Raw genomic sequence first — 24818 nt, forward strand, 5'->3', positions numbered from 1 at the left:
ATTTCTAATTATTCTCAACCTTGCCAAAGCATTTTTTTGTTTTTGAGATTTTTTCAAGATACAAGAACCATCACGTTTCTAGCACATAATGTAATTAATTTTTAAAAGCAAGTTTAATTAACTGGTTTTTGAAGTCAAGTTTTTAGTGAAAGGATCTATGCAATACTTATAGTTGAGTTTCAGTCTCCCACATAGTTAACAATTAGGGTCACCACTTATTATAATTACTTATAACACTGAATTTATTTCAGAAAGCAGGCTCTGAACACAGTGAGAGTTATTGAAGAGACACTGCCGAATACAGCCATAAAATGTAAGCCAGTTTCTCACGGTACGACATCTACAAAACCATGTCTTTGTGTGTAGGAGAGTATCTTCACTATCCAAAAATGCTTAAAATATTAAGGAGGCAAGGCAAACAAAAACATTGAAGATTTTAACATCAGTAAACTGACAATTGAAAGCTAGTGCTTTTGCAACTTTCAACTTGTTTTATCAAAATTAACCAGTCTCACTTTCCCTATTAATGGATGAACAGGACAATGCTTGGTGAATTTTGCTTCACAATAATAGGAAGAACTGAAATTGAAGGATCAAAAAGTCATATCACTATGAATGCTTGGCTGCCACAAGACAATTATCCCTGTGGTGGCTTTTCCAACATCTTCTGCTTCTGTACTTGGCACTGGTGATGATGCTGCACCTCAAGTGTTACGTTCAGTTTTTAGCCCCTCACTATAGGGAAAACATTAAGGCATTGGAGCATGTCCAAAGAAAGCCAACACAGCTGGTGAACGGTCTGGTGCACAAGTCTTATGGGGAGTGGCTGAGGGGACTAGGATGACTTAGTCTGGAGAAGGCTCAGAGGCAGCCTTATTGCTCTGTACAAATGCCTGACGGAGAAGCAGGGGTTGGCCTCTACTGGATATAACAAGATTTAAAATTCAGTAAAGATTTCCAGTATTACTGCTATTGCTGGTAGTCACAAAGTTAAATAATCAGTTCTTCCACTGTTTCTACCTAACAGAAGAACTAGACACTTGTTATGTTAAAATAATAAAGTGCTGCATGTACCTAGGCTACCATACTGTCCATATCTCAAGATGTAACTGCAATGTTAATAGAACAAGAACATATAGCAGGTACAGAGTTAATGGATTCCACTGCAATGGGCATTCTGCAATTTGTTTGGAGATGCATTACATACACAGCAAAAAGGTGACAGGAAAATGTGAGGAGGAGAGAGTAACAGCCAGCTTATAACCCTCAGGAAGAGGCTAACATGCATTAAATAAAAGTGAGTGGTTCCTATATTACAGGCAATTAATGATGCCATATTATTTTACGATACGGAAATAGTGCATATGTACGTTTAAAAAAGAAAAAAAAAGGTTTTCTTCTTCCAGCACATTCTACAAATAAGTAGATCTGGTTTAGTATACACTGTATCATGTCCAAAAGTGAAATTAAATTAGCAGTTCATAGCTAAAAGCACATTAAGTAACAAATGGGGAAAGACTAACTAGGTGAGTAGAGCTTACTCCTGCATTTCAAAGACGACAATTCCGTCACATCAGTAGAACTTGAAAGTCTCCAAAATGACAGATAAGTCATTTAGGATTTGGTCAAATTTTCCTACAGGAAATCTATTTCATTCACTTGCCACTGAATTTTTCATGGTCTTTTTCCCTTAGAAAACTTGATTTTCTTACTGCCTTCATTGACTGAAGAAAGCCCATTAAAATGTATTTCTTTTTACTATACTTCTACTCCATAATCAACACTCTGTATCTGAGGATTTTGCTGTGATATTAGTCATTTTCTGCAACAACTACATTGGAAGCACACAAACATCTCAGCACGTATCTGTTTGAGCACGCTATTTAAGAATTCTCCATCAACATGTTTGCTCTTCTGCGAGCTCCAAGAGAGCTGCTTTGAGCAATATTACATATACATGTTTGAAACAAAGTATATGTTCAAGTCCTTTAGAGGACTAGCCCACTTACTGTAACCACTTATTTTAACAAGTAACAACAGAATAAGCACAAGACAGAATATGTATCCTCCTTCTGTAAGATTTTCATGTGCTAGAAACAATACACACTTGCTCGGAAATACAAGGATATTATTACAGCTCTAACAGCTCTTTTCTTAAAATAGAAAAACAAATGAAGAACTTAATTGGTAGTTAACCATTTGTGCTGAAGATAAAAGTGACTGCAAGATTGGTTCATCTTCTGGTACATGCTAAGGACTCATTCTTACTAAATACATCATGTAGTCCAAACATGATTCGCAAAGAAAATGATCTCCCTTTAGGAGATAATTCTGTATAATTATAGATACCATTGCCTTCTCTACAATCAACATTTTAAATCTGTTACCTTTCTCCAGGTCACCATTTCACAGACTTCTTTTTACTTTTCTCAAAGATACAAAACCAGAAACGCTTGGAAACTAAGATTCCACTGTGGTAAATAAGCACCACAAAAACACCCAGGTTCATTGCACATATTTTTCTCAAAATCTTTGAACACGAGATGTTTTAGAAAAAAAAAACCACTCAAAAAAACATCTCTTAAATGTAGACAAAATCCAAGTGCAAACAGACTATTGAGCAGTACTGCTCCTAAATAAACTACTTTTCTCATTGCTGGTTTCCTACATTAATATGTAAGATTTTAAATATATGATTTCATTGTTTTGCAGTTTCTGTGTTCAAGATACATTAAACACAATGTTAAATTGAGAAAAGTTGGCAATCACACGCTGTTCTAGCAACTTACAGCACTAATAAATAGATACACAACTTAAAGAAAAATACAATATCACTGTAGCAGATCTACAAGAAACTCTGTCTGTGGTATGCCTGGAATTGTCTCAAATACGTGCGAGATAAAACCATCGCCATGACAATGGACAAACAGCTCACGGATGTGGTTGGAGGAAGGAGCACTTGGAGATACGATGGTCTCATTCTGGCCCAAATTCCCACGTTCAAGGAGGACAGAGTGACCAACTGACAATAATTGTGGACCCCAAAAACTAGCAGGCATACAAGAATTCCCAAGAAAAGGTGAGACTTCTGGATGAGCATTCTCACAGACAGAGGATCACCACTAGCTAGGTAAATGTTGGTACCTGGCCAGGGATCACCTACTCAGTCCATCTCTTTCTTTCTTTCTGCTGTTATTTCCCAGTCTAATAAAGCTGCTAAGTAACGCAAGGCTCTATCAAGTTGCATAGGTTAGCTGCAAAGCTTAGATAAATACAACTGTAAGAGTGCCAATACTTTTAAGGTAATTGCACTGTAGAAATTCTCATTAAAATTGATGATTGTGTTTGGACTCCAAGTGCTTTGCACCTTAATCTAACTGAAGGGATTTACAAATCTGGTCACATATCTCTCCCTTCATGGGTGGAATGTGATAATCGCATTTAACAAACTAGCCACTCCCTGGAAGAGCTACAAAGCAAAATTTATAAAGATAGAAAAAAATATCACGGAAGTTTTGGCATATTTGCTAGAGAGAGTAATAATATAAAGAAAGAAACTTACCGCTTTTACCTGAGAAAGAATACAGAGGATTCAATGGAGTGCTCAAAGTGTTTGGCAGTCTTAGTTTGGAGTGCGGTGACAGTGATGATGTAGCAGGAAGCAAGAGATTTGAGCTTGTCTGTAATAGGAAAGACAAATCAGAAACCAACGTGTAATTTCCTGGGTTACCTGATGCAATATCATGTAGAGAAACAATTACTCATTTTAAAGAATTATTAAAATATAGGAAAAAATACAAGACAAGCAGATGGCAAACAGCAATTTCTATGGGTAGGTTTTTTGAACATTTAGTTATGGAAAAAGTATTGACAAATACACAAAACAAATCGCACTTTTTTGGAGACAAAAATTCTCAAGTAGTGAAAAGCGTAAAAAAAAGTCCGAATTATCATCTTGTTGCATCTTAGTACATCAAAATTAAATGGCATTTATATACAGTTATAAACTGCAATATTTAAAATAACTTTTCACTTTTCAGTACTCAAACAATGCAACATCTAAGACGAGATTACATAATATTAGTCTGAGACCAAAAAAATAAGTCTTAAATCAGTCCTAACACCAAACTTATTTCTGCAAGTCAATAGAGTATACTTTATCCAAAATACTAGACACATCCTTCAAGCAAGCTACACAAAAAATACATGTAGTCATAATTTCCATAATAACAAAGATAATGTAGTTAAAATTTGATTTGCTGTGGTATTTCCTGGGATACACGAAGCTAGTGCAATGCATAAACCTTTCCCAAACCTTACTCAATACATTACCCCATAGAGGCTATGCAAAATATATGACAATCAGAGGTTTTCACATAATCAAATAAAGAATTTCACAATTTGTTAAATGTTTTTTCTAGCTTCCTTTGGTAAACTGGCCAAAGGTGAGGGAAAAACAGATCTTAAAATATTTGAAACTTTCCCCCGCAAAAATATTTGAATACTAAAATTTTGGGGAGAGTTATTTTACATTAAATAAACCATTACTGCTAACCCTTTCAAAAATCAAGCCCATTTCACAATGTAATATAGTCACTTGACGCAACTAAAACCCTACTATTAGAGATGCATTTTCTTAGGCTTCAGTAATCTTTAATCAGACCCTTAACCTTCATTTGGGGGCCAAAATATCACAGTGACGTTTTTCTAATTTTCAATCTATTGGCTTTTAAATTCTATTTAAACAAGTGGAGACAGCTAGAACAAAGAGAGTCAGAGACTTATTTCCAAAAGTGGTATAATTTGTCTAAGTATCATTTCTGTCATATCATAAACAGTTCAATGGGTTTCGATAAAAGTGGCCAAGTATTTGGCCCTTGGCAGATGTTCTGAGTTGAAGGTAATACAGCTCCAATCATGTACACTGAGTAACCTGACTGAGACACAGAGGATATCTGTTATCTCTTCTGGACACAGTACTCCAGAGGAGAGCCACGGAGATATCAGGGGATTGGAGCACCTCCCCTACAAGACAGGCTGGGGAGCTGGGCTTGTTCAGCCTGGAGAAAAGAAGGCTGCAGGGTGACCTCATTGCAGCCTTTCAATACCTAAAGGGAGCCTACAGAGGGGAGGGGAATCAACTCTTTGAAAGGGGTGATAACTGCAGGACAAGGGGAAATGGTTTTAAATTGAGGGAGGAAAGATTTAGGTTGAATGTCAGGGGGAAATTCTTTACAGAGAGAGCGGTGAGGTGCTGGAACAGGCTGCCCAGAGAGGTTGTGGATGCCCCATCCCTGGAGGTGTTCAAGGCCAGATTGGATGGGGCCCTGGGCAGCCTGGTCTGGTATTAAATGGGGAGGTTGGTGGCCCTGCCTGTGGCAGGGCTTTGGAGATTCATGATCCTTGAGGTCCCTTCCAACCTGGCCATTCTGTGATTCTGTCATCTCTTCTGCATTATTATATTAGACCTTAATGCAACTATATTTGGATACTATGTAGTAAAATGGATTTAACTGTACTGAAAGAAGCACCTGATAAAAACTGTACCCTCTCAGCAACTGCATATAAGTCTTAGGACTATACACCAAAACTGGACAGAAAGATTCATAGAATCCTTAGAGTTGGCCTTTAAAGGTTACTTCCAACTCCCCTGCAATGAACAGGGACATCCACAGTTAGATCAGGCTGCCCAGAGCCTGGTCCAGGCTGGCCTTGAAAGTCTTCAGGGATGGGCATCCACCACATCTCTGGGCAACCAGAACAATCAGTGGACATGATATAAAAGCATTAACACATCTAGGTATTAGTCAATTTAGTGAATGTCAATAAGCAGCAATTGTGCAATGCAAGTAGAATGGCAAGGACTGTTCTGAACAACACCAGAACCAATCTTGTTTTCGCAAAATTTACATACGTAAGCAATTAAGTTTCATTAATATGAAGTTTTCTCTGATACACACAAATACAGTAGAAAGCCATTAGCTTATGTCTTTACTCAAATACAGAAAAGCAATCTTGTTATGAAAACATGTAGAGCAAAGTTTCCCAGTATTTCATCTCCTGTTACTGACTGTTAACTCCAGTGTGGGCATTTCTGCAGGAAGACAAATTAGAAGATCAGTCCCTTGCATAAATTCTGTGATGGGCGCACATTATGGTATTTTTTCCATCATCAATGGAACAAAAGTATATTTTCCAGTTAAGAATAGTCATGAAACTTTTTGGAATTCCTCTGACAGCAAACAATTAGTTCCCAATGCAACAGGGAATAAAGACAGATTAAATGTATCAGCCTTTGGTAATCAAACAAAGCAAGGCAGAGCAAACTATTTAAAAATAGCTCTTAGAAACACTTCTCTGGCTCATCCCAGAGAGGGGGGAGGGAATCAAAAGAAAATTGTCTTGATTGTGGTGCTTGAATCATATTATGTGAGAGATACAAAACACACGTAAAATATACCTGTGCAGCATTTAATTCATTTTAATGAATTTGTTTTTTATTTTCCTGTTTATTTATTATTATTTTTCCTTATTTATTTATTTTCCTGTTGTATTGCCCAAACACTCATTACACATGCTTTTAAATGAAATGCACTAGACACATACATTAGAAGTGAATGTGCTCCTTCAGATTTAAGAAAATCAGCTTTTTAAAAACACAAAACAAGATCTAGCTTACTATTCTCCTCCAAGTCCTTAAAAGCAAGAGGAAAAGGAAGAAAACACTATGTTTATATAAAAGTGAGATTTAACAAAGTTTTAAATTATACGTGTCTGATCTCCTCATTTTATGTTTTTGTTGCCCTTGTTTTCTATGACATACATTGACTATATCATGTATTTTATATGCAACCCAGGACAATTCCTCTTCACTCAGGGAGGCCGAGGCAAGACAAAAAGTTGGACACCTCCATTTTAAATGAAAGAAACCTGACAAGAGTGATGCATTCCTCCCTTTAATAGCAGGGAAGTTCACTGCAGGTGAAATATACAAGACTGCCCATCTGAACTAAATGCAGAATACGAGTTTTTATGACCTCAGGGCCATGCTCACAAGTGCTATTTAAATCTCATAAAAGGTCCGGAAAGAAAAAAAAAAAATTGCTGACAATACTTTAACAGAGAAAGGAGTCATTCAGCTTTAAAATGAGAACTGATGATTCACATTGGTGTTTCTAGGTAAAGTATGGTGTTTTACGAAAAGTAATGAATTAATTTTCCTACAACAGACACAGAAGGCTACAGTGAAGCAATTTTTCACTTTTTTTTTCTTTTTTTTTGAAATTCATGCTGAGGGAAGACATTGCTAAATACCTTTACAACAACGAGCAAAGTTGGCTAAGATGACCAACCATCAATCTACTTATTTTTCACAACAGACTTTGCTTGCTTCATGCAAAAACCGCAGCTTTATCAAAGACACAGTTTGCTACTATCCTGAATTGAGTAAAACTAAGAGTTATAACATTTGTGTAGTTTTTGTAGCAATAAAAGGATACCTAGATAATTTTTGCCAAGTTTTAACAAAGCTGATTTGCATTGTTCTTTTTTATTTTTTTATGCTTGGGAAGCTCTATGCAAATTATGCAAATAAGCACTTTCAGTAGAACTAGTTTTTACATTAAAAGTGAATTCTGAGACAAAAAAACAGAATACTGTAAAACTTCACATGCTGACAAGGACCTTTTTTTTTTTCATAGGAATGCAATTTTAGGGTCTTTCTAATCAATAAAAAGCAAGATTTAAATATATATATGCTTACTCGCAAGTCAAATCAATTTGGCCAGCTCTATACCACCTCTTACTCTTTCAGTTTTGTTCAGTACAGGCAAAGCCATTGTCTGTAGCAGATGTGTCTGAGCTCACAGCAATTATATATATTCCATTCCTCAGTAACGCCACAGAGTTCCTGCATTTCAATGACAGGCTTACCGCAAAACCTTTCTTCCTTTTTAAGATTTTGTTGTTGTTGTTAAGAATTAAAAGTATTAAGCTTCTTTCTTTTAGCCACAAAGAAAACCAAATTCTTTGTTCAAGGTACAACACAGTTAATTCTAGGCTATGCTATGCAGCTTCACACAGTCATACTCAGAGTATGATCTTTCCTGGTCTGGAGAAAACTGGTATTTCTTCAGCATACAAACATGCATGGAAATACATATGATAACAGAACTGGCCAATGGTATCAGCATAAGTAGTAAAAACTAGATCTTAGCACAGTAAAACCCTGTAGGCTATACATAAACTGTGGACTCCATCAAGGTTGGTTTTGATTCCTGCTATCAAAAATACGGTGGGATAAAAAAAAAAATCCATGACTTTTCTTTACTAGTTAAAGAAAACAAATAACCTTTGCATGGAAATGAAAACAGATGCAACTTGCACTTCATTCAAAATGGACCCAAAGATTTTTATGTCTCCTCCTTCTAAAGAAAACAGACAACAGAAACTCTTTGACTCACAGATGCTTAAATATGTATAGAAACCAATTCCTCTCCATTTGATGGTAAAAGCCATTAGGACATAATCCTAAACACAGCATGCAGATTCAGGTAACTCTGTAAATACTCAGACATTTGTAAACTCCTTCCCAGCGTTAATTCACTGTTACCAAAGCATTTGCTTAGACTCTAGGTTTTTTCCTACCACATATAAATTTTTTCTAGGTAGAACTTCTGATTTCTTTGCTTTTCCAGAGATGTCCAAAAGGTGCGTTTTGTTTTTTTTTTTTTTCCTCCCCTGGTGAAAACTTTATTATCATCCCAATTATTCTAGACCACAAAAAAGTGAATTTCTAGAAACCAGTTTGCATTTCATTACGTTGCTTCTAAAATGAAGCACATAAACAAAAATTGTAATCTAATTTATGTTGATTAGTCTTCATTTGCTTACTCCAGAGATTAACTGTAATGCACATTTAGAGAAAGCAAAAAAAAAAAAAAAAAACCCTGACAATTTCCTCATAATAAAGCAGCACTTTTGAATGTAAATCCATAGTTAATCTCTTTTTGTTTGAATAAGAAAGAAATTGCCTACTCCAGTTAACAGAAAAATAAAAGGAATTTGCAAAACCTTATTAAAAATCCATTGAGGTTTATTCTTACACATCACAGAATCAGCATAGAATGGCCTGGGTTGGAAGGGACCTCAAGGATCATCAAATTCCAATCCCCCTGCCACTGGCAGGGTTGTCAGCCACTAGATCAAGTACTAGATCAGACTGCCCAGGGCCCCATCCAACTAGGCCTTAAACATCTCCAAGGAAGGGGCATCCACACTCCTCTTGGTTTACAGTATTTCAGTATTTGAGCCACAATCTGTGTTCCTCCCTTACCCAACACGTTGAAGGAAAGTGAATTGAATCAGTGTACGCTTATGGTCTTTTCTTGCATAAAATGTCCTTGTTAACAAAAGCTGCTTTCTCCACGCTTTGGTGATTTGGAGGCAGTTTGCACAAGCAGATATAATCTGTTCTCTTTTACCAGTATGAGTGAGCCAAGCTTTCTCTGCTCTATATATGATTTGAATAAAAATAACATTGCTCAGATATCCCTGTCATCTTTGTTCAGCAGGGAGAAAACAAACAGTGAGTGACATTTTTTTAATATTACACAAACTTCAATGGCAAGAAGACTAATTTTAATAAATAAAATTAAGGGATCAATCAGCAAAATCCATAACATTAAAATGCTTATCATCATCTTAATTCATCCTCAGATAAAATAGTTACAATGGCTATAGATTTATGCCAGAAAATGACTGCAATACATTTCTCATGTCTGACATACTTTTTATACGAAGTGAAAGTCATGGAAAGAAAAATAGTACATACCAGAAGTATCAGATATCAAAATACAGTCATACAGCTTAATCATCAAAGTTCTATATATTAAATGTAATCTGAGGTAGAATACTTCTGGATGTTCTCCCAGTACCTACTCTCTTGATGAATTCGGGTGAAGTGATATGGTCAAAGAACCAAAAAAAACCCACTAAACAGTTATTGGTAGTTCTGTGTATAGGAAAGATTTCCACATACTGCACTGAAAAATCTGAGTAACAGAATTTTGGCAATCACTTCTATAACATTTTCATAGTATTTTTTACACAGAAATATGCCATGAAGATGACTGGAAAATCCAAGCATCCTTAATTTAGAATCATTCATATACTAAGAGATGAGGCAGACAACATATAATTGATTCCAGGATTAGTACTACAGAGTATAAACAGATGCTGTTGTTAAGATTTTTTTTTTTTTTTCTCTTTCAAGTTATTACATGGAATTTTTGACACCCCCCCCCCCCAAAAAAAAAAAAAAACAAAAAAAACCTCACAGCTCGGATACCTCTACAAGAAGCACTTCTCTCCATATTTACATATCATATATTACCCTCATTATGAAAAGATAGAAACACATATTTTGATTGATAGGCGGAAGTGAAATTTTAAGTACATAAACACTGAAAGAAAAGCATTTAAGTGATCCTTCTATGTCTGAAGATGGATTGTTTTTCTATCAAAAACTTCTGAGAACATAAATGAACCTTAGCATTAATTCCCCAAGGCAGAAATACGTAATACAAGTGCTGCTCCAAAATCAATGCCACCTATTTTATTGCACTGGCCCATGACATCAAAGGTGGGGGTTAGTGGTATGACAGCAGAGGTTGAACCTTCCCACCAATATTCTGTTACATGTTGTTGCTGTGTGACAGATGGCAGCAGAGGGGCAGTCTGACAAAATTTTATCTGGCATGGAAGTGTATATGAAGCAAACATGTGTTGTGTTACTGAATTCCTCCATGCAGAAAAAATTGCACCCATTAACATTCACTGATGCTGAATTTTTATGGAGACCAAACAGTGGGTGTGAGCACAGTGAGGTGCTGGGTGGTGAGTTTGATGAAATCAAATTGTAGAAATAAGTCAGGAAAAATTTGCAATATTACTGCTATTGCTGATAAATCACAAAGGTTATCACTTATCAAATCAGTAGTCCACTGTTTCTATCTAATGGAAGACTTAGACAATCATTATGTTGAAAGAATAAAGTGCTGCAAGTATCCAGGTTCTACTTTTGCACAAGTGGAACTTCCTTACTCACCCTAGCAGATATCAGATTCCTAATAAGGCTGACAGATACTGCAGCTGCATACAATAAATGTCCTGTTTCTCACTGGAAACGAGGTCCCTACTGGTTCTCCTGATAGACTGCTGAAAATATAAGCATCACAAGTCCTTCAGATGAGAAGAAATTTCTACCCAAGACCTCAGTTGTTCATAAATCTCTGCAAGGAAGGTCTCCAAGTTCCAGTAAACAACATTGCTCTGGGACAGACATCAGACTGGATGTGGTCTTTTTCAAATGCCATCCTGCACTGTTTAGAAACCCATGCAGTGAAAGGGCTCAGATGACCTTTCTAAAATGTCCCTAATATATGGTCCATGAGCAGAGGGCTTGGAGGATGCTGTCCAAGACTTTGGTCACAATTCTGCTAACAGTGGACTTGTTCATCTTGAACTGGTCTGTCATTTATAAATGGGAGGTTAGGATTATGACAGTGGCTGAAAGTCATCCTCTTAAACACACAGTAAGTTTACACCGTTTCATCTAACTACAGGAAACACGTAGTGCAAAATTCTTGACAGAAGATCTCAGCGTACTTTACAGAAACCGATACTAAAAGCTCACAATCATCATTCTGTAGTCTATCACATGACTCTACTAAAACAGATTTGTCTCTGAGTACCCAGAATTCTTGGATCAAACTGCTGCAACAACAAAAAAAAACTCCAAGAGTTTTTTTATTATCCCCATCTTCTTCCTCAGATGAAGACATGCAGAAGAGCAAGAATCTTTTCTCCTTGAAAGTCTTTCTAAAGAATTTTCCCCAAATGCAAAATTAGACGCTTGATTATCTTCATACTATGTCTCTCATTTCCCATAATAAACTTCAAGGCACTAGGGCTCATTGTAGAGGAAGAACAAAATAGGCAAAACATAAACAAGACTTGCTTACTTATATGTGGCCAGATGTACAGATAGCAGTCACATGCTACCACTAGCCATGCTCTATTATGGCATTTTATAATGAGGTCCACTAAGAGATTGCAGTCCAGAAATCACAGGGCTGAGATAGCTTTCCTTTGGACAGTTTCAAAACACAAGCATAATGGGGATGTATAGGCCAGAGAACCAGACTACATATAATTCTAATGTAAACCTCTGAAATTTGATGAGAATAGCTACAGGGTCCTCAGTAGCAAGTACCTTAATCTAATGACCACTATTATTAATGCAGACAAAGCCTAAGGCTACGTAAAAATCAACATGCACTCAAAAGTACTTAAAGTGAAAAATAATACATGGAAACCCAAATGAAGTTCGTGTAATTGTGAATATTAATTATAACTGCACAGTCTTGAAATATTTTGCCTTCTTGTCAAAAGTGAGGTAGCCTCAAGTTGGTGAATTTTGCTTACTTAAATTTATTGTCAATTACAAAAGCTTTTAATTACCAATTCAGATACTGAGAAACTACCGAGGCAGTAAAAAAAACACTAAAAGAAAACATCTCTCCTTCCTCTTTATCTGCCTCAACTTCATTTGAAACATCTCTTCTTCCCTTTTTGTAGTCTCCAGCTGCCTTATTTTAATGCTGTGTTACACTTAGTCCCTTTGGTAAAGCAATGCATAGTGCAGGAGATGGGTTAGTGACCAGCAGTATTTCTTGGTCTGTCACTGTTTCTTACCCTTTTTAATAGCTCTGGTGTGGGTGCTCTACAGGCCAAAGTCCCCTCAGGAGTTGTACCTGCTCCAGCAGGGATTTCTCACGGGTTGCAGTTCTTTCAGGGATGTACATACTCCTATCTTTTCTCTTGTGTCCTCACACACCTTCTCTTGTGCTTCTCTTTGTGCTTTTTCCATTATCTCATCCTGTAGCTCTATTTGTGCATGGTTCTATGTTTCTTCCTCAAATCCTTTCTTCTCTATTTCCAAATATGCCTCCTCATGTGCTTCCCTTTGCACCTTCTGCTGGTGCCTCCTGCCCCTTGCAGCTATATTTTTCCTTAATGGTTTTCTAGAGGTACCATATGCTTTTCTGATCATTTCCAGTTTCATCTTGAAGTGGGTCCAAACTGCTTTTGTGGAGCTTACTGGAAATGGCTGCACCCAACAGAAGGCAATTCATCCCACACAGTTGAGCCCTACACAGTCAGTCCCCTGACATGAAACTTCTGTTTCTTAGGCCAAACAGAGTTCTATAGGTGACTAGATGAAAAGAAATAACAACCAACAACCTTCCTAAAGTTTAGCTACAGTGATCCAGAGAGTAGATAGCGTGAACAGCAATGGGTGTTGAAAAAATCCATTCCTAACCACCAGTAATTGATAAAAAAAAAAAAACACAACAAGAATTAAGCTTTATGTGATTGATCTCTTCTAAAGAGTTAGTCAGAGGTGCAACAACATTACAGAAATATGTATTCATTTCTGAAGAGATCTCAAGACTATACACGTTTTGCTACATAAGTTAAGAATATGAACTTTGAGAAAAATGCATACTCCTGCATTAGAAAAAAATGACTTACCATTACAGAATCAAGTTTTTGTTTCAGCTTTTGCATTCGCATTGATGTTCTTGCAACACTGGCAAACTGATCTGCTGGAGACATCACTGAACTTTTTTGCATAGGTATTTCAGAAAAACTGCTACTAATTTGCAGGCCTCTTGGAGAAGCTGTGCTAAGCGATGAGCTGAGATCCTTTACAAGTTCAGCTTCTTGTTGTGCAACTGTGAAAACAACCAATATTAACGTGTCAGGTGAAGACTTACATTGTCAAGAGAAAAAAAACTGTTCAGTGACCCCTATCATTTTGCCAGTCACATCTTCAGTGAAACGCCATCAGAATTTGTACTAATAGTGCTAAGGAGAAAAACCTCAAAAAGACATGAAACTTTCCCCATACACTTCCTGATCACAATGTCTCCCTTCCGTTATCTTTGTTCGATAACCTTTCATTCTGCACTCATATTATGGTATTGCTGATAAACAGTGGCACTCTCCACAAAGAAACACTGACAACGGGAAAATATTATCAAAAGGAAGGAATTATACAGCTTGCAGTAAGTTCAAATAACCTTGTTACACCTGTTCTGAAATTTTCTTTGTTAGACACATGTATAAGTACAGGAGTTCTTCTTAGGAAGCAGCTGACTCATCTAGAACAGGATACTTTCGATGGAAGCTGTGCGCTCTCTCATTTAAACAAATAACATGAGTTTTGTAATTTTTACACTGTGGTCTCAAGTCAATAAATGTTAATGTTTAATTTTACATGTAACTTCTGTCCAAGATATTTATAAAACTTCTGGTGTGTGTAAAACACATACTGTTGGAGTCTGAAAAAAATGCATCAATGACTAAAATTAATATTACTGTATGATTAACTCTTTCAACACTGCAGCAATAAGACTGTTTTCTGAAAGCAGTGTGTGCTTTCAGCCAGAAAAGGAACAAAAAGTTAGTAACAGACAATGTAGAAAAAACCACAACCTATGCAAAATCTTACTGCCACCAGTGACTTAGTTAAAGTCAGATGATACAAATAACTACCAGTGTGATATCAGTGTGATCTCTAAATATACATGCACACACATTACTAGCTTTTTAAAGATTCACTGCCTACTGAAAAGTACTAAATTTGTTTTAAAGGAATCCTTCAACTGACAAATTTTCCACTGCTCTCTAGAATGCATGTACCATACTAGATTGAAGTTTGGCACTAAATATTGACTGCAAAGTCATTCCGCTTTACTTTCCTGTAAAAAGTCAAGTGGTTCAATAGACAAATAACTTGAACTGTGAGATTTGATATGAGTAATCTCATTAGTGCATGTTATTTAAAAAGCAGTTATGAAGTCAGGATTAGCTTTACAAACCTACAATCATGACAAATGTAAATTAAACAAAAAAATCTGTCGGAGATGAGCAAGATTTAATGCTTAATTCTCATTCACATTATCTACTATCAAAATCTAATAATACCTCCTTAATTGAAACAGTGACACTGCTAAAGCTAGCTACAAAACACAAAACCAGAGAAAAGTGCAATGGACAGTCTGGATTTTGTTCTGCAGACCACAAACTCACAGCTAGCATTTCTGACCATCTTCTCTTTAACAAGTAGATAACATGAGAAATAAACATTGTCTGCCACATATTCACATCAGAAGCTTAACATTAATTAAAAAAATCTATATGATCTCATATCAGTTATCTTCTATGTTACTATGAATTATTTAGTAACAAAGCCTAATATGAAATACTGAGAATTTTTAAGCTGTTCACTAATTCTCAGAACAATGTTATTTTCTGGCTTCATAATCCACCTTGATATTGACAAGGGGATTTGAAGTAATACAAAAGGTGCTCTGAAAATAATGCCTCCTATTCTATTATGCTGGACCAAGATATCAGAGGTGGATGTTGGTGGTATTGCAGTAGAGGCTGAACCTTCCTGCTAACATCCTGTTACATTTTGTTGCCATGTAACAGACAGAGGGGCAGTCTGACAAAATGGCATCTGACATGGAAGTGTATATAAAACAAAGCATGGAATGGAATTCCTCTGTGTAGAAAAAATGACACCCACTGACATTCATCAACCAATGGCCTCCTGACTTGCCTCAGAAATAGTGTAGCCAGCAGGAGCAGAGAGGTGATCACCCTCCTGTACTCAGCTTTGGTGAGGTTGCACCTCAAATACTGCATTCAGTTTTCTGCCCCTCATTAAAGGAAAGACATCAAGCCCTGGAGTGCATCCAGAGAAGGACAATTGTGCTGGTGAGAGGTCTGGAACACAAATCTTATGAGGAATGGCTCAGGAAACTAGGATTGTTCAGTCTGGAGAGGATGAGGCTCAGGGGTGATGTTAATGCTTTCTACAACTACCTGAAAGGAGGTTGTGGTGAAGTGTTGCCTTCCTCTTCACAATAACTAGCAATAGAACTAGAGGAAATGGCCTCAAGATGCACTGGGGAGGTTCAGGTTGGACATTTAGAATCATAGAATCACCAAGGTTGGAAAAGAGCTCTAAGATCATGTAGCCCAACTTTCACCTACCACCAATACCTTTCCTAACATCCAACCTGAATTTCCCCAAGCACAACTTGAAGCCATTAACTCTAGTCCTATTGCTATTAAAAAAAATTTCTTCTCCAAAAGAGCAGCCAGGTGCTGCAACGGGCTGCTCAGGGAGGTGGTTAAGTCACCATCCCAAGAGGTGTTCAAGAAATGCTTAGACGTGGAACTAAGTGATATGGCTTAATGAGGAAATAATGGCGGTAGGTGGATGACTGGAATGTAAGATCTACTTAGAGGTCTTTTCAAACCTTAGTGATTCTATGACACTTGCTGAATGCTTACAGAGACCAAAAGAGCAGACGTGAACACAGTGAGGTAGTGAGTGTTGCGTGCCAAATTCCAGGTGGCCAGACATTGTTGTTACACCAGAAGAATGTCTAGATCAGCTCATCTGTGTGAACTGACACATTACAACCAGGAAACTGCATATAGAACTGCAGATCAACTTCAATGAATTGAAAAGAATGGTAGTCATATTTGAATACTGCAAAGCTTATGCCACGTGGGCTCCACACGTGATCACACCGGAAAAGAAAGATTTCCCTATGCAAGTTTGTCAGGAGCTATTGAACTAATACTAGGTAGAAGATGACAGTTTCCTGGATTACATCATTACCAGTCAAGAGACACAGTGTCACCAGTCTAAGCAGGAGTCAAAACAGTTGTATACCTCAGCAGGTGAAGTGATGTGCATTGTCCTGTGGGATAGTAAAGGGGTAATCCTTTTCCTGTACCCAGAGAAACCATGAACTCTGACAGCTACACTGAGATACTGACTAAACTGAATGTTCAAACTTAAGACAACCTTTCTCTTGCAACACAACAACAGGCCCCATACCCATCTGAAGAGCAAATTGCCAATCTTGGCAACTACGGACTGTCTTACCACACTCACTGTATAGTCTGGATTCGGTGCATTCTGACTTCCATATGTTTGGATTGATGAAAGATGAACTGGGTGGGCAACATTTTCCAAGCAACAGTGCAGTCACAGCACTTGTGAATCAATGGGTCACTTCCACTGGTGCAGATTTTCACAAACACAGAACACTGGTGCTTGTTCATCAGTAATGAAAATGCATTGCTAATGCTGGTGACTAAGTTGAAAAATAAGTGTTCTGTAGCTGAGAATTTGCTCTATCAAATAGTGTTATTGTGCTCTTTGTACCTGTTGCAGTTTTCATGGAAATAAACAGGAGGCATTACTTTCAGAGTGATCAGTGTATTTGCACAATGCTGCCTAAATGCCAAGAAGTGCTGTTAGAGAATCACACAATAACACATCATTGAAGTAGAAAGACTTCTGGTATCTAATTCAATTTCCTGTTCCAGCTTAAGTCCAGCCATGTTTTGGTATCTCCCTGAATAAGGATATTTACTATCATCAATTGACTTTTTTTTTTTTTTTTTTTTTCTTCTTCTTCAAAAGAAGTACAAACACTATGCAAATAACTACTGAAGTAAAGAAAAATGACAGAATCACAGAATCACAGAATTGTAGGGGTTGGAAGGGACCTCCAGAGATCGTGTCCAACCCCTTCGCCAAAGCAGGTTCCCTACAGCAGGTCGCACAGGTAGGCATCCAGGCAGGTCTTGAACATCTCCAGAGAAGGAGACTCCACCACCTCCCTGGGCAGCCTGTTCCAGTGCTCCGTCACCTCACTGTAAAGAAGTTCTTGCGCACATTTGTGCAGAACTTCCTATGCTGCAGTTTCCGGCCGTTTCCCCTTGTCCTGTCTCCACTCACCACTGAAAAGAGTCCATCCTCGCCATTCTGCCCCCCACACCTCAGGTATTTATAGACCTGGATCAGGTCCCCTCTCAGTCTTCTGTTCTCAAGGCTGAAGAGACCCAGTTCACTCAGCCTTTCTCCATAGGAGAGATGCTCCAGGCCCTTCACCATCTCAAAATTCCATATTCATATGGAATACACACCATATTCAAATTACATGTATATGTATAAAGAGAGTTTGTACTGTACCTTTATAATCATAAATATATACAAGTATTGGTTGGTTTTGACCAAAGGCACAAAATGACACCATATGTTCATGTGGATGAAAGGCAACGTCACGAAGTGGAGATGTGAAGGAAAGTTCAGAATATATTGCCACTTGATCTCCTGCAGAAGTGAAACAAAGTTATTGGTATCATGGAAATGTATCTGATACAGCTGAGTAACTGCAGTATTTTGCAGAGTGCCAAAACACTTGAAGACTTTGTTTACCTTTTTGAAGTAGGTAATGATTCTGAAGCTGTAAGCTAAATTATTCCTACGCTATTAAAATAGAGTCAAACATTCAGCTGAACAACTAAAATGATATATTACTGTAGGATAGAAAAAAAAAAAATCAGGTACTTACAGAGTATGCTACTTCTTGAATTGGTTAAGGCTCATATTTTTTAAATGTACTGACCACTACTCTAAATAAACATTCTTTATATAATTTCCTTATTGAAAGGTATTACATGACAAAACAAACAAAAAGCACTGCAAGCTTTTGAGTTATTCAAGAAGTCAGAAAGGTTAGAGGTGTTGCAACAGCTACAGGAAACCCCAGAGGATGCATCAGGTTAGCCGAATTGTGCTGTTCTCTTAAGCAAGTTCTGGAAAGGTGGTGTTACATAGCACATGTAATGAAATAAAAGCTTGTGCTTTTATTTCACCACTGATATCTATCTTAGTTGTAGATGTGAACGTTATTAAAAAATGAAAATTTTTTAATATTAATAAAAAAAAAAAAAATTAAAAAATGAAATAAAATTTGTGCTTCAGATGATCACATTGTGTACATTCTGTGTGAATATATACATGGTACATTAAGTAAGAAAGAGTGAAAGCTGAATGAAAATATATTAACACAGTCTCTCTCTCCAGTATCATATTTATCTACTTGTATTAAGTTTTGAGACAAATCATGTAGTGGCATGGATGCAAGCTGATCTAGTTGGAAACATGGAAAGAAAACCAAAATAAAACTGTTGGCTAGCTACCAGTTTTAAATGACTTAGCATTTTTCCTTTTAAAAAAATTCTTCACATCATAATCAAGGACAAGTTTTTGTCAAGAAAACTAGAGAGCGCTCGTTACCTACTGCTGGGTTTTTTTTTTTTGCTATTACCTCATACAGTCAAGATTACAAAGTCTTTATCTTTTCTCATCTAGATATATTCCAGAAATATTTTGGTAGTAAAGTTATTTTAAAATTATTAAGTCTGAGGAATAATTTATGAATTTACTCCAAAGGCCTAACACACTCAATCTCAGATCAGCCCTGGGAAATGAGAAACGTGCTGTACAACAAAAGCCTAATCCCCAAATTAAAAAAGAAAAAGCACCAACAACCACCCAAACACAAATCAAATCAAAACAATCAACAAAATAACTGATTTGACTTAAAACATTTTTGTGTATTTCAAGATGCTTATCTGCACGCATGAATTGTGGAATTGTGCAGCTCGGCTTAAGGTGCTCCACTCCTGCTGAATACCACAAATTCTATCTCTGCCTATTTGTTTCCTCTAAAGAATTAGATATTAGAAATTAATGACAACTACTTAAAAGATGGAGCTAAGGCTCCAAGATTTAAGAACATCTTACTGATGGTTTCACCTGATATCAAAAGCGTTTCAGTAAAGCTTAGAGAATCCTTTCCTCTCAATCTTGACAAATTCAGTTAAAATCATAAGACAATTACCTGTCTCTGGATTCCACACATAAGCTTTTCCATCCTCGCTTCCAGAAAAAAGAAACGTGCCACATGGTGTTAAAGTGCTGTGAATCTTCTCTCTGTAATTTGTAGCACCTATATACTTCTTTGTAGCCAAGCTGAAAATAAAGAATAGTCTGTAAACATAGAAAATACTTCCATTTTAGACAACTTCTTGTCTCAGTTCCTTCCTGTATCTCAGAAAAATAAACAGTGATTCTCAAGTAAATATACGAGCACCCACTGCTTGCTGAGTGCAACTCTTACCCTTCATTTTCCCTACTTTTTTAATGAACTCGATATTACACATGTATATTTTCATCTTTCATTAAAAAACAAAATGTATATATTTACATATAGAGAATAGATACAGATATAGGTATTCAAATTTTCTTGATTCAGGGCTCCAAAGCAAATGTGGAAATTAGTACTATTATTCCAAGCTCTGCCAAATATATTTTCATTATACTTTCTGAGTTTAACTGCAACTCAGTAATGCATAAATTTATCTAGCATCTCCCGTTACACTTTTCAGGCTATTATTTACTTCATTACAAAAGCAGCAGAAGAATCAACAAATTTTAGACAAACATCTTTTACTGTTGATGTTAGTATTTTAATATCATTTTCCTATTTAAGAGTAGGAATCTTCATCACTGAGAAACTACTGGTCAGCATAGTCATAATGATCTAAAAATGAACTAGTTTGTTAAATAAGTTGTAAGCATCACATAAGACAGAACTGGCAAGAGGATTTAAACCAGCAGCCCAGCTTGCAAGAGACCTCCAACATCACATACAGCTAGAAGAGGTATAGAAGTGCAAAGTGAAGAAAGAAATTATATTGTGATGCAGATTTTGAGGCAAGAAAAATAGTTATAGGCTAAAAACAGCCCTCAAAGAGGACAGTAATTTTTAAAAGGTTACTGCAGAAGCAATGGACATATGCTGGGAGAACTGCAATGTGATTTATATTACAAGACAGAGCATTACTTTTAACAATATTCTGAATAAATATACCTGAGATATGATTACGTTTGGCAATCTTTGGATGCTTTGAAGATCATATTGCAAGAACATATTTTCCCAAGCGAGAGTTTAGGTTGTGTGAACAAAAAGACAGTATCTCTAAGATGCTCTATATGATGTGAAACTAACCTGTATATGAAAGAAACCCTAATGTCCGAAACAAAATGCTGATCACATACCTGAGTGACAGGACAGCATTGTCCAAAAAGATAAAAATAAAGTTGAAAGAGGACAGTTCAGAACAACTAGCCGCCAAAGTGAATTGTGCTGATCTGTGACCTCCACCCCCTCTTTTCTCATGCACGGAATGAAGAGTTAATGATGACGTGCAAACTTATCATTCCTGGGTATCTGACTCTGTGGTTTATTGATAGATTTAAGCCAGTGTAACTGTGGGCTGTGGTCAAAGCAGTAGTCCTGCTGCTAACCTCTCCACCCTTATTTTCCCAGGCTCTAACTCATTTCTCTAGTGTATTAGCAGCTATCAGATGAGTTAGATTAGATAACTGATTTAAATTAATATTAATCATTTGCTTTTGTAGGTTGATTTTCAGCTGGATCAGTTCACTGATCTGACTTACCCTGCAAAGATCTCTAGAGCTGATAAACAGAAAATACTAGGAATACATGGCTAAAGGTGTGCTGTATTCTACCGATAAGATGACTTAAAACAATTGTGCAATTGCATATCATGTTAACTCCTTATAGAGATTAAATATGCATCTCCAATTTTCTCTCTGAAACTAAATTCTCTTCATGATTCTGAAATGGTTCTGATAGGACATCAACATCAACTTTAAAAAAAAAAAAAGGCTACAAGTTATTTCAGTTCATCTACAGATTTCAGGCTTTCATTGAGTTTAACCTACTAGCACAGTAATTACAATTTACCACTTACAGTAACAAATAAAGAGTCACTTTTAGGACTAGAAAGCCTTCAGCTAGCTCAAACACACAATCCAATACATCCAGTAGTGAGATCTCTGGAGGAAGTAGGCCATGACAAGTTTCTCATGCTGCCACAAGCTGAAATATATGATATTCCACTTACAACCTATGCTTTTTTTTTCTTCATACTTTGAAGATGTACAAACACTAGACCATGCTGCTTACAGAAGTGACGGACTTTTATTCTTTGGAGACACTCAAAACACAATTGGACCATGCCCTCAGCAACCTACTCTTGTTCTTTGATTAGTGGGGTTGAGTTAGACACTCTTCAGGTCCCATCCAACCTTACTAACTCCAGTGATTTTGTCAATCTCATTTCTTGCAATCTATTAGTAGAGCATTACATTCACAACTATTAAAAGAAGAAAGTAATCAAGAATTAAGTTTAAAAAAATATCACCACCTACTCAAAACAACCATAATATGTACATAATTGCATTATTCAATATATATGATGACAATCTTCATTACACTTTTCCAGGCACTTCCCAATATGAAACTGAGAGAAATATATGAATGTTAAAATTTCAAAGTTACTCTCAGGCCTAGATTTCATTTCTAAAAGGGAATGCAATCTTCAGGAGATTAGAGTGTTATTTTTCATGCTGACTCTGGAGCTTAAGACATCTAGTCTGTTGTTAGGACTGGGAAAGTCAGAATTGGAGCCAGGTGACTCAAGCTTCGGGACTATTGAGAACTGTCTGTTGTATACTTCAGTAGTCACAAGCCAGCACTTTTTTGTTTTTTTTTTTTTTTTTAAAAAAAAACAACCCACCTCTATTATGTAGATGATTTTCTTTGTGTTACTGATCAGTTTTAGAACAGCTTGTAAAATTATGAGCTTTTTGATATTTTTTTAGAGTGATACATCGTATATATGATAAAGAGAAAAAATATATTCCAAGTGTTTTCAAGTAGTCTGTAATAGAATAAATAAGAGTAAAATTCACAATGTCTGCTTTCTGTTCTTACGTTAAACGAGACTTAGTTTCCCTTTTCTGTGCTTGTAATATTGTGGCAAAGTAGTGCACAGCTACACCACTTGGTGGAGTTACACATCCTCAGTGTCAAAAAAAAAAAAAAATTACTTTGATTGATTTATAATAAAATCCTGCAAAATTCAATTTCAGTTCTATAAAACAGATGTTACTGCATCACTCTGTTCCATGTACATTTGATGTGCATATGATGGTATCATATGATGCCCCGTGCCTGGAGGTGTTCGAGGCCAGGTTGGATGGGGCCCTGGGCAGCCTGGTTTAGCATTAAATGTTGGGGTTGGTGGCCCTGCATGTGGCAGAGGGGTTGGAGATCCATGATCCTTGAGGTCCCTTCCAACCCGGGCCATTCTGTGATTCTGTGATTCTGTGTGATAGTCATTTTTAGCAATTTTATTCTAAAAGGCATACCCAACCTCACACAGAAGGCCTACAATACAACAGTGTTTTGAGACGATTTTCCAACACTAATATTTCTAACCTTTAATTACTAGGACATCTTTCTTCTTCACAATCATACATCTAGCAGTTTTATGGAATCTAATTTCTCCACTAAGAAAATTTTAAAATAAAAGTAACTATACAGTAATACCCAAATCTACTTACATTCTGAGATCGGTAATTCTCAGGGTACTGTCTTTGGCATGGATTAATAAACGTCTTCCATTTGGATGCACCTCCAAATGATTTATTGGAGTTCCTTTAAGATCATTTTCTTTTATTTCCTACAGAAAGATGAGAAGAAGTTGTGTTTTAATACTCAAGTTTGTAAACATTATTATTCTTTTTTCTCTTCCATTGCTCTTTTCCTGCTCTCTTCACTCTATTCGGTTAAGGAAAATGTTTGATTCTAGATCCCAAAGCAATCAGCTTTTCATAACCACAAGGCAGATTCTATTACTAGTGAGCTTCTGAAACACAGCTGATGACAGAAACACTGACTGAACACTAGGCCTCAAAGGTATTAAAGGTGACTGCGCTGTGTTCTCTAGTGAATAAATCTAATGAATTCACATATATCTGTTAATATGACATTATTAAACCTCAAGAATGTTCATGTTTTATATGCCAAAATTAAACGTGTGAAATAATTCAAAAATGCTGTCAATGAATCACAACATGATTTTGTATTGTTAACAAGTTATTTCCAGTTAAACAATGAATTCTAATCAAGTGACTAGATTTGCAACACTTCACATAAAAATTACAGTGCTAGTTTAAGAAACCTGTATACTTTATTAATTCTCCAGTGTTGAAACAGGCATTGAGAACTTCCTTTCACAGACGTATCCCAAACTATTATCAGTCCTGAACTATCTCCTGAGAACATGTGGAGCCCTGTGAAATAAAAATATCGTCTCAGAAAACCATACAAAAGAACAAATAAAGACAAGGAGTTATGAACAAAAAGAAAGCTTCTATTATTTTCAGGAATAGGCAAAAACAAATTACTTCACTTTTTGCTATGACATAATCAGTACAAAATACATTTTGCTTATACTAGATTTAGCAAATAAGTTAGACACTAGGATGCTAAAAATTTTATTAAATTCATTCATTTTCTATTCATATGCTAAAAATGAACATTCATAGCTCAGTGAGCGTTACAGAGAATCATGAGTTGGAAGGAACATTTAAAGGTCACGTAGTCCAACCCTCCTCCAATGAACAAGGACACCTACAGCTAGATCAGGTTGCTTAGAGTCCCCTCGAGTCTGTCCTTGCATATCTTCAGGGACAGGTCACCTACATCTCTGGGCAACCAGCTCCAGTGCTTCACAACCCTTATAGATAAAAAACAACAACAACAAGAAACAACACCTTTTTCCTTATATTCAGTCTCAATCTTCCCTCCTTCAGTTTGAAACCATTTCCTTTCACAAGGTTTGAAACCTTGACCTTCCACAACAGATCCTGCTGAAGAGTCAGTCCGTTTTTTTTTTTTTTTGTTTTTTTTTTTTTTTTTTTTTTTTTTTTT

At 36.5% G+C, this 24818-nt stretch overlaps 1 protein-coding gene across 7 annotated transcripts in view; it reads right to left on the reverse strand.

Annotated features, from left to right (window-relative positions):
- AHI1 (Abelson helper integration site 1) overlaps positions 1-24818 on the reverse strand; it is a 102499-nt gene that overhangs the window by 53463 nt on the left and 24218 nt on the right. For 5 of the 7 annotated variants that reach the window (XM_042817299.1, XM_042817270.1, XM_042817315.1 and 2 more), the window contains exons 14-19: positions 24075-24178; positions 23447-23565; positions 19851-19999; positions 18134-18274; positions 13597-13799; positions 3563-3680 (exon numbers count right to left, since the gene is read on the reverse strand). In XM_042817299.1, coding sequence (XP_042673233.1) covers positions 3563-3680; positions 13597-13799; positions 18134-18274; positions 19851-19999; positions 23447-23565; positions 24075-24178 — 834 coding nt within the window. The remainder of the gene's footprint in view (positions 1-3562; positions 3681-13596; positions 13800-18133; positions 18275-19850; positions 20000-23446; positions 23566-24074; positions 24179-24818) is intronic. The other 2 variants (XM_042817279.1, XM_042817289.1) reach the window with 2 other exon arrangements.

This window comes from Centrocercus urophasianus, unplaced genomic scaffold (assembly GCF_019232065.1).
Source record: "Centrocercus urophasianus isolate 14NV4802_14NV808 unplaced genomic scaffold, USGS_Curo_1.0 seq_10, whole genome shotgun sequence".
Lineage (NCBI taxonomy): Eukaryota > Metazoa > Chordata > Aves > Galliformes > Phasianidae > Centrocercus > Centrocercus urophasianus.